The sequence below is a fragment of the Chelonia mydas genome, chromosome 21 (assembly GCF_015237465.2).
Source record: "Chelonia mydas isolate rCheMyd1 chromosome 21, rCheMyd1.pri.v2, whole genome shotgun sequence".
Lineage (NCBI taxonomy): Eukaryota > Metazoa > Chordata > Testudines > Cheloniidae > Chelonia > Chelonia mydas.
Genome location: NC_051261.2, coordinates 7,911,438 through 7,922,291, shown reverse-complemented (window position 1 = coordinate 7,922,291; position 10,854 = coordinate 7,911,438). Strand labels below are relative to the sequence as shown.

General features: G+C 50.1%; 1 protein-coding gene across 2 annotated transcripts in view; it reads right to left on the bottom strand.

Moving 5' to 3' along the window:
• Positions 1 to 3,960: 3,960 nt before the first annotated feature.
• Positions 3,961 to 10,854, bottom strand: part of PIK3C2B (phosphatidylinositol-4-phosphate 3-kinase catalytic subunit type 2 beta) — a 78,925-nt gene continuing 72,031 nt past the window's right edge. For both annotated transcript variants that reach the window (XM_007065120.4, XM_043533787.1), the window contains 9 exons: positions 10,698 to 10,854; positions 9,958 to 10,067; positions 9,496 to 9,697; positions 8,774 to 8,898; positions 8,001 to 8,118; positions 7,437 to 7,518; positions 6,930 to 7,036; positions 6,695 to 6,823; positions 3,961 to 6,223 (listed from right to left, as the gene is read on the bottom strand). In XM_007065120.4, coding sequence (XP_007065182.2) covers positions 6,035 to 6,223; positions 6,695 to 6,823; positions 6,930 to 7,036; positions 7,437 to 7,518; positions 8,001 to 8,118; positions 8,774 to 8,898; positions 9,496 to 9,697; positions 9,958 to 10,067; positions 10,698 to 10,854 — 1,219 coding nt within the window. In that variant the 3' untranslated portion in view covers positions 3,961 to 6,034. The remainder of the gene's footprint in view (positions 6,224 to 6,694; positions 6,824 to 6,929; positions 7,037 to 7,436; positions 7,519 to 8,000; positions 8,119 to 8,773; positions 8,899 to 9,495; positions 9,698 to 9,957; positions 10,068 to 10,697) is intronic.

The following is a 10,854-nucleotide window of genomic DNA, read 5'->3' as shown; positions in this document are numbered from 1 at the left end:
TGGGGTCATTACTTACTCTTGTGAAACCTGAATTTGTTCCCCCAGTGTCTGTTGCTTTTGTCTGCACGCCAGATGGGTTGCAGGAGCACCCTTGTATGCTACAGTTAATTGTTTTGGGGCAACTTCATGTGTTAACACATCAATTCTAGCTGTTAAATCACTCAATCTCAGTTTTTCACTTTGAAATTCTTTATTCACTCCCCTGAGATTAAGTCACAACTCCTGTCTCCTAATGTGCTCTGTGAATTGTTCCATTTTTTCCCTTTATCTGATTTACCAATCCAGTGAGAGTATTATTTGCTACTTCTCCCTCCCGTGCACTTACTTTTCCCATTGTGACAGGCACCAGTCTAGGTCTCTGTTTCAGTTTTACCAGAACCTGGCTTGTATCGTACGGTAGTGGTTCCAGTGTGGTGGTCCCTGTTTCATTTTTTAATTTTGCTAGGGCCACCTTTTTCCATTTCTATCCCCATTCTTCAGGCACTGTATAGGTACCTGAAGCCCGTTGTTGACTACCAGTATTTATAACAAGGGACGCACTTCTCTTTTTTGCAGATTCTTTACAGCTGTTCCCAGTGGTTTATTCTGTTCCTGTGCTTGCGGTCTCTGGCCTGCTTGCCACCCTGCTAGGAGAGTGGGAGCATTCCAGGGCTCTGTGGCTTCTCTTGCTTCTTTTAACTCTATCTTTGTTTCTGTTATTTGGCCTGCCAATTTTATGGTGTGTTGTCTTAACCATTTAACAGCCAAGGCTATAGTTTGCAATATTCTACATTTCTTACACTTGTTTTTCAAGGCTACAGTCTCCGCCCGAGCCTTACAGATTCCATTCCATGTTTCTTCCCCACTAGCTTTTTAAAATTCATATGGACCTCCTTTGCTGGCAACCCAGTGCAGCGTCCATACCTTATTAAACTCTATAAGGATTTGCAAGGAGGGATTAAGGGAGTTCCCTAGCTTGTAGCTTTCTGCCAGGTTAGATCGTGATTCCTACAGAGGACAGCTCACTTACATATCAGATCAGCGGTCAGGGTCACCAGTGTAGTCAGTCATTGCCTGCATTTGTGTTCTCCCTGCGTGCTTTACTGGCTCAGGCCAGATAGTTCGTACAGCAGGCTCCAATCGAACTGCCCGAAAGACCACAGACTCTGTTTCTGTAGTGAAGGTACTCGGCCAGGTTTATTGGCCACAAAGCATAATCCTTGCTCCCTGGATCAGTGTCTACAGTTATACTAGGACGTGTATGCCCATGACAATGGATGCAGCTCAGTGAATGGCAGGACTTTCCATTCCCCCCTTGTTTGGACAAAGACACAGCCCCTGTGACCCCTCTTTTATACACTGATACGAACAAGTTACTTATTGCCCCTCGGAGGTGATTAGTTACCACCCTTTATCTTGTACATGTAAGTTAGATCAAAACATCTATAGTCATCACTTTGTCATCCTGACATTATCTTTAAGAGGAGTCAGTGTGTCCTTGTATCGTCTTTGGAGAGTGCGTTCACACATAACCCTGTATGTTCTGGTGCTACCCTCCTGGAATGGGTTTATGTGAATATGTTGGGTTTTTGCAACTCCAGCCCTATTCTTGCCAAGTTCATGTATGCGGCAGGGCCTGACTTCTGCTCACAGCTTGACTTTTGCTCACTTTGCTTTATATTGGCACGGCCTGACTTTAGTTCAGGCCTTAGGCCTTACATCAAGCCCCTTATACAAGGCCTCATGTCTTAGGCTCGTTCTTTCTACACACAGTATCAATAAAGTCCACTAATTTTGGGTGGCCAAATTATTTTTGGAGGTACCAACCATATGCAGCTCCCGCTGACTTTAGCTGGACTAGTGGGTGCTCAGCATCTCTGAAAATCAGGCCGAAGCCGTCTCACATTGAGCACCTAGAAATTAAGGTACCAAACCGAGTGACTACTTTTGAAAATTTAGGCCTGAAAGGCTCTCTGCCTCGGTTTCCCTGTTTATAAAACAAAGGATGATACTTATTTATAGCTCAGGTGTGTGATAAAGCAGCTATAGCTCCACAGGTGAAAGGTGCCGAGAGTTGGTTCTCGTTAGCTCTTCCTCTTCAGCTTCTGGTGTATTTTCAAGGACCAAGCTGTCACTGCTGAAAGAACATTACGTACCTGCCCTAGTGGAGAGACTGCCCTGCTACTCCTACGGAAAGAATAGTCTCTTTGTTCATCCTCCCACAGACATAGTAAAATATATATATTACTATAATTTCCCCACTAAAACTCATACTGACTAGGATGACGTTTAATTTTTGTTAGTGAGCAAACTGAAAGACAGGCAGTTACATTGAAAATTCCCATACTGACACAACAAGTCCCGGTGGACAGGAAATAGCCAGTTAATTTCCTTATTTTACCAAATAAGTGACCAGCCAGAGCATTAATAATCCTCGTGTCAGCTGTAGTGTAGGGAACGGCTAATGTTGAGCCGTGTGTTCATTAAAATTGTAACTGGTAATTAAGAAATTCTACCCTTCAAAATATTCATTTAGTAAGGGTGAGGCATTCAGGTCACTCCAAAGCCAGCGTTTAGCAATAGGTGGGCTGGAGAACATCATTAACCCAGCAATCATTGTTTCTTAGGTGTGCGAGGAGAAAAAAAGACCCAATTAAACTATTACATTGTGTTCTCTGTTTGCTCAGCGTCTTTCAGCTCCTTGCATGTAAGCGCACGCTTCGTAATCCACATTGCTCCGCTCTGCTAGTGGCACTCTCTGCTGAATCACAGACATAACCTGACCAGGCCTTAGACTCAGCCTGAGGTGCAGGATTAATTTAAACCTTGTTTTTTTCCCAGACAGATGAAGGCGTAGGAGGACGGGGAGTTGGTGTGGAAGTATACCATGAGGCCTTGAGCTTCTAAGGGTTAATTTGCTCTCTCATTTCCCTCAAAGGGTTAAATCTGTTAGCAGTATCTTGCCTGTTCACACTCCTGCAAGCCCAACCCAAGGAACAGCCATCCTCAGCCCCAGCCTCCCTGCAGCAGCTAACATGCATCCCAGCCTGGCATCATGGTAACAGTAAAAGGTTCCTCCGCATTCCAGGCATTCCAGTTACACATGGGAACATGCTGTAGCTATGACTGATGCAGCCCCTCGGCAGTTGTAATTACAGGTGGTAGTTTAAGAACTAAGTATGTTTGTAACGTGGATTGTGTGTTGCTGTAGCAACAGCATCGGACAATAATAAAGCCGCTTCAGTAAGCGCCGAAGCCTGTGCTGGCCTTTCCATTCTCCACCCAGCCCGCTCACAAGGAATGGATACTGTGAGCGAACTCCCATTTCTCCATGAGAGTGGTTTACGTTTTCCTCCTCTGCTCCGTGCCCTATGTTAGGTTTTCATCTTCTCTCTTTTAATATGGTTTCTTTAGACCCCTTTTACATTTTGTTTTAGCATTAATGAGCACTGGTTTGACAACTAAGGGGACTGGAATCCTCTCTTTATGACAGGCAAAACAGCCCCAGGGCAAGATCCCATCTCTGGGCCCCATCAGTGTGCCTCAACTCTGCCTTAGAGGGATGAAAAGGGGCCTTCAGTCCTTGGCCTCTCTGCTGAGATTGCAAGCAAGAGAGCGAACAGCAATGGCAGTTCTGTGATAGGGTCATCTCCCTAGGAAAGTGGGCTGAGATCCACCAAAATCATTTCACAAAGGCAAGTAGGTAGCCATCCCTTGGTATCTAGTTTCACTCACTACTGACCTGGTCGGGATTTGATGTCATAGAGGCAAAAGGCTCCCTATCTCATTCCCGTTCTCCAGCGTGTCCCAGAAACACAGAGATATGGTGTCTGCCCACCCTTCGCTGGGCTGGAGTGCAGTACAGCCACTTTCACAGAGTAGCAGCCTCACCGGCGTGATTCTGAAATGCCGAGATTGCTGCTCAGTGGGCAGGTCCACCCTTGTGACACTGGCTTTGGGGATTTATGACGCCACACGTTCTTCCATTGCATTTCATTTCCTTTTATTTTAATGCCACTATTTTACAACCGAGCGAGATACAGGTATCTGAAAGGTGCCTCTTCAGGAGCCCGAACTGCACCCCAACACAGATTGTGGGGGAAAGAGCGTTGACTGAAGAACTTGGCTACGTTTGAGGACATCTCCTTAATGCACCTCTCCCAAACCCACCGGTGGAGGTTCAGAGATGCCACCGCCCGACACATCTGCAACTAGTGAATACCATGGCATGGAGGGGGGGGATCCTTTCCTCAGCCCCAGCTTATTTAAACCCATTCACCTACTAGATACAATATTTAAAAACTTTTAATATAAAGATAAGTTCATATTCTCGATCCTGAGAAACGTTTCATCTGTTTACGGAATTCTCACTGTAAACAAAGCACCATTGACACCTCGGGGGGGGGAGGGAGAGAGGAGGGGACAGGGGAGGAAGACAGCTGCTTGGGGTGGGAGGCACCTGAGCTCTTGAACTCTGCAGTTTAGGGCAACCCCACTATCCTGCCTGCCCCATGGACGGAGCCCTCTCGCCTGCTCTCCCCTCTCTGACACCAAGTGGAAACAGGCATCCTTTAAAATCATTTTTACAATGGGAATTAGATCTTTAAAAACCAAAAAAGGTTAAGAAGGGGGTATTTCCTTTCCCCTCTACACAGACACACACAATATGAATGTAACAAAAACAAAAAATCATATCTTCTACAAATGTTTCTCTCCCCTGAAAGGCTGATGAGAGGAAGAGCAGAGCCTCTCTGCTCTTTGCGTGACCACCAGTGGCTCCTTCTCCTCCAGGCGTGGAAAAGTCTCAGTAGAAATGGCATCGGTGCTCAATACCAGCGTAATTCTTTAGCTGATCAGTGAGCAAATCCCACCCTTCCCAGAGGAGCAGATTGGCATTGCACAAGCCCCACCCCATTTGGTACAAAGTGGTGGAGCTCCAAGTGACCAGCTCCTTCATGTGGAATCTCAAGCTCCGAGGAACAATTTCCAGAAGTCACCTGAATGAGGGATAAGATCATCTCCCGCTTCCAAGATTTGACTGCCTCTACCCCTAAGACTTAGCCCAGCCCAGCCCCTCACAAAGTCTCTGCTGCTGCTTCTCTCTTGGAACAATTCAATCTAGTGAGCAGGGGACGGGGGGAAAGAAAAACATGGACAGCCAAGTATGGTAAAAGTCGTGCTTCTGAATATCCAACATCGCCACAAGGCCAGAGTAAAGGGCCTTGGGGAGTGAAGCACAGCTGGAATTGAAGTGAATATTGCTGGCATTTTCGCAGGGGGGATAATCAACCCTGACAGTCATTCCCCAGGAGCAAGGTTCACAGACTTGCATGCTCTCTGGCGGGAATCCAGAACAGAAGGCTCTACACATTTACAAATTATACAGCTCTCCTTTGGAAGCAAATTCTCTGAGATGGACAGAGGAGGCAGCTTGGATCCTAGCACACCACCTCCTAACCCAGAGACAAGGAGGGCTTATCTGCTGCTTGTGGCCTTTAGGTCCCCCCGGCCCCCAGAAGTTCCTATGGATATATACATTCTTTTAAAACAAACTCCCTAGGGACAGTCCAATAAGAACCTTCCTGATGAAGTATCTCTCCTCCCTCCACACCCACAGGTCTCTTCTCATCAAAGCCTCATGTCCCATCTGGACATAAATTACTTTTCATTATTTTTTAAAAATAAAAATCTCAAAGGAAAAAAAAAAAAGTGTCCCCGATATTCCCCCCTCCCTCATTGTTGCTCCCTTGACACAAGGTAAACTTAAAAAAAAAAAAAAAAAAAATTGACTGCAGCCTTTTCAAGTCACAATAGGATTTCCTATTGCGATGTTGAGTTCCCAGTTTCTACAGGGAAAATGTAACAAAAAACCACCCCCAAAAATGAACACCTTCATCTACAGAGAGAGGGTTTGTCTCTAGCTCCTGCTTGCAGAAAACAAAATCCATCTGGACCCAGGATACAACTCCTGGGACTCGCGCCCATTCCCACGGCCTAGCACTAGCACTGCAGGGCTGACGTGGTTCCAAAGACACTGCCACCGCTGTTGCTCTCCTCACATGGTCCCTTGGCTCCTGGAGCCCAGCTCAAACCAGCCCATCTTCTCTTGGGTCAGGTCCAGGTCCCGTAGCTTAATGCAGACCTCCCCGAGAAGGATGTTCTCCCAGAAGCTCTCCTCGCTCAGGACGCTCAGGCGCAGTTCCCGCTGCTGAAGGTCTCCTCTGGGAATCCCGTCGTAGACGAGCTGCAAGACAGAGAATGGGGAAGGCCCTTACCGGTCCGAACACGGTACCTTGGCAGCCTGGAGAAGGAAGTTCTCGGTTACGGAATGGGGAGTCCCTACTGCTGCCCCATTACTGTGCCGCAACCATGCTCTGGAGGGAGAGTGTAGCTCAGTCTCCACGAGCCATTCAGTGCTTGGCCTCTCCGCTGAGAGGACAAGATAGGAGATGGGCCCTTTTCCCTGGAAACTGGTCTGAGACACCAGCTCATTTGACAAGCTGCTGAATGTTCCTCAGTCAGCGGCGATTTTTGATCCCTACTGACCCAAGCAATCCAGCCAGTGCACTAGTAGTGGCAGGCAACTGGATTTCACCCTCGTCCGGGAAAGATGATAAAGATTCACTTAGCTGGCCCTAGATCTAACCTAACCCCATCACAGCTGAATGCTCTTTCCATGAGCCCTATATGAGGGTCAAAGGGAATTGGACGGTACCATTTCATTGTAGGTGGGGTTGCAGGTTTTCCGAGCCACTTTGGTTTTTCTCTTGGTGGTTTTCTGGGGGTCAGGCAAGAGATAGATCTTGACGTAAGGGTCAGGGTCATTCCCATCCTGGAGAGGCTGCTACAAGAGGGAGAGACCAAAAAAAACCCCAGTCATTTCCACGGCACCAGGATACAGACAGAGCCTGCGCAGCAGCCACGGCTGCTGCTGGGATACAGGCACCTACCAGGCCTCGGATGTGCATCACCATGATGAAGAGCTTGTTGTTCTTGTAAGAGATGGAGAGCTTCACCTCCCCTCCCACCTTCCCGATGGGCCGAGACCACGTGGCATCTGGAAAGAGGCAAAGGACAGAGATAGGGCGCAGTGCCTACCAGCACAGGGGGTGAGCTACAGAGGCCAGCACAGGTTAGAAACCAAGCAGCGACGCAGCGGTGCAGCAGCAATTCGAAACCACATGCCAGCTTCTTAGGAAGAAGCATAAAAGTCGTGCTTCTAAATATCCAACATCGCCACAATGGAATCCCCTGGAGGGGCTGTTTTTCCTTTAGGTAACCACTGCTTTGACCCTCATTCTCCTGCTCCATCAAGGGGTCAGGAAGGAATCTACCGCTGTGGTTTAGTACAGCATAGTACAGGTACATTGTGTGGGTGTGTTACACCTTCCCTTTGACACGCCTGATATTGGCCTCCATACCAGACTAGATGGACCATATACAATGAATAGTGATACCTGCGGGCTTTGGAGCTGGACTGGTGCCTGCAGCCTTCTCATCCCGCGGGAGTGGGTGGAAGAACGTATACACAAGATCACACTGCAAGGCAAGAATAGCACAAGTCTGGCTTGTATTACACAACAGAGGTAACAGGCTCTTTTCTCCATCCGTAAGCATGTTCCGCAAACTTCAAAGCAAGATATGTAACTCCACCATCAGTTATTAATATAGCACCTTCCATCCTCCAGAATCTCAAGCCAGAGGAACAACTCACCACTTCGATGGCGTGTCTGATCTTCAAAGAACTTTACAAACTGGAATTAAGTTAAGACTTGCAAGCTCCATGGGATCAAAGCTTATGTTCCTGTCCCCATTTTACAGATGGGGAAACTGAGGCACAGAGAGACATGACTTGCCCACTTCTCACTAACACAGTCTGGAAAAGGGCCCAGGAATCCTTTCCCTTAGTCACTTGCTATACTCACTAGATAAGTTCTAGGAGGGAGTGTTATCTATTAAGCCGTGTATGCTAGATCCCTTCTCCACCATAGACTTGAGAGGTGCTGAGAAGAGTATCTTACCTCAGCCACCTCTGGGGCTGAGTGGATCAGATGCCAGATGTAGCCATTCAGCTCCTCTTTCCTCCTGTCGGCCATTGCCTCGCCTCGTGACCGGCCGATCACAAACCTACTGGGGAAACTGACCAGTTGTGTGTGTGTAGACGAGAGAGAGAGAGAGAGACAACAGTTAGCAAGTCCCCAGTCGAGGGCAGCAGAATGCACTGCTGAAGCAGTAGGTCCCCTAAGCCAACTGCTCTTGCCAGAGGCAGCCAGTGTTGGACTGAGGCACATCACACCACAATGGTGCCGAGTCGATTGTTTCTCAGCAACAGAATCTAGAGGACTTTCCAGGCCAATCTGGACAGGTGCTGCCAGCAAAAACTGGAGGATGGGTGGGCAGGGAATACTGGCAGGGTGGGAGGGCCCTAAAGCCAAGGATAGCTGGATCCTGACAGGTGTCTCTCAGCACCAAGAGAATCAAGAAGGGCTCAGTCTGGGTGGGTGCTGTCTGGAGCCAGGGACAGCTGTAGTGGGCTGAGTCAAGTTACAGTGGTCCGGTAAAGCCAGGAAGCAGCATAGGGGAAAAAAAAAAAACAAAACACAGGGGGAGACTTGTCCTCGTGGGTGCTGCCTGGAGGCAGGCAAAGCCCACGAGGGAGGCGCGTCCCCTCCTCCCAGCATGCACCAGCCCAGAGATGAACCAAGCCCCAAACCAGTTGCAGAGCACAGCCCCTTTTCTCTGGGGGTGGGACAAGAAGCGGCGCTGAGGAAGAGAGGAAGGGCAGCAGGGCTACCTGGGCAGGTGGGAGGAGGGGAAGATGAGGCGTAGCTTGTTATGCAGCTCCTGGAACTCCTCAAAAGTACGCTGGACATAGGTGACCTCGCAGGGGCTCTCCCGCTGCACCTGCACGACATACGTCTGCAAGACAGGGAGGCAGAGCCTGTTACCGCTGGCATGCCTGCGTCTGATCTAACTTATTACCAGGAGAGATCGGGAGTAGCCCAACTGACATCCAGATTAGCTCAGAATCAGACCCACCGTGCATGCACTGAAATGCAAGAAGTTTGAAAATCAGACAGAGGTTAAATGGTTTCTTTTGGCATCACTTCAGACCCTGTTAAAAGCTGGGGAAAGTTTTCAGGAACATGCGTCTGAAGGGAGGCAGACATTCAAGTCAAGTCACCTTTGAAGGCCTCATGGAAGGGTAAGTGGAGAGACCTGGATTCTAATGAAATCATACAGTGTGAGGGCAGCCATCCACTGATAGGTCCCACATTTCCCTTCCTCCAGAGGACTGGGTTTGCCCCCTCTAAACCACTAAATGTTCCTAGTGAGGCCAGAATCAGGAAAACACTGCAGCAGCCTTAATTTGGTTTGTCTCTCTGCCCCTGGGACTCCACTGAATGGCAGTAGACTGGGCCTTCCTCCAAACCCACCCCCCAGCACAGAATCCCTCTCCCAGATCTCTCATCTCCCCCGGCACGTGTCCGGAAGAAGCAGAGCTGCAGCGCTCACATAGCCTTTGCTGGGGTTGAAGACTTTCTCATGGCGGCAAAGGAAGACGTCGCGGATCCGGCCGGCTGTCTTGAGCGTGTGCATGCGGGGGGCGAAGGAAAGCACAGGGCGGGTGTCCGAGCCTGTGAACTTCATCTGCGCCAGGTTGTGGATGAAGAAGTTGAGCTTGGTGGCCACGCTGCCCAGGCTAGACTCGATCAACCTGCAATGAGGGAGGGCAGCATCTTAGTGAGAGAGGGGGGACGCCATCCTGGGCCAAAGGCAGCTGCCATTCTTGGCACCCCAGCCCCTAAACTCTCCTGAGTGCACAAAGGCCTCTCAACCAGGGATGCTGAGACACAAAGAGCCTGGCTCCTTTCCTAGGAGTGGGGTGTACAGCCACTGAAGGCCCTTCCATCTCTCCCTGGTGACAGGGACACCCCCTTCCCCACCTGTCGCCCAGCGCCAGGTGCACTCTTTTACCTGGTGAAATAGGTGGTGGCATCAGCCTCGGAGTCCTGCGGCCGCAGGGCGTCGTAGACATACTTGAGGTCCTCGAGGTCAGAGAGCTCCGGGATACCACAGGACAGCATCTGGGGAGCAGGGCAGCCAGGTCAGTGCCAGGCGCCCAGAGGTGGGGAAGGAGCAGGGAGAGAGAGATGGACCAGCCGATCCTGGGGCCTCTACGCTAAACACGGCCCAGGTGCGGGTCAAGATGGTGTGTCCAGCATCCCCACTGAAGTCTCCTTCAGTGGAGAGGGACGGGGGCCTTCTCCCCATAACTCACATCCACACCCCATGAGATGTACTTAGCGAGCCCAGCCCAGCGCTGGGTGTGTCTGCCTGGATCCAAGTCACCCATGTGGGTGAGGACGGCTGGGTGAGCTCCGTATGATCAGGCAGTCATTGCCGCACTTCAGACAGCCGGAGGGGCGCTTGCGTGACACTAAGCACATGCCTCCCTCCCAAGGGTGGAGCATGCTGCTTACACAGCGCTGTCAGATGGGACCCAAGAGCCCAGGGTAGGGGGCAGAACCAGAGAGGCCAAGGGGCAGCTGCAGACTCAGAGGGGGAAGGGAATTTCCCCAGCACTGAGGGTGGGAGGCATCTCAAGGCCTGGGCACGGAGGGTGGCCTGCTCTTTGGAGATTCTTTGGTAATGAGGCCCAGCGAGAGCAAAGCCGCCGCGGTGCCTGGACCAGGGCAACCCTCCCGTGTTCTCACCAGGCCTAGCAGGTTGAGGAAGAGGTGGGTGTGCTTGCGAATCAGGTTGTACGCCTGGCAGCAGAGATCCACAAAGTCATGGAAGCGGCTGGAGGGCTTGTCACCACCATTAATGACATAGGCCATGTCCGAGGTGAAGACGAACGGGGCCCGGTCC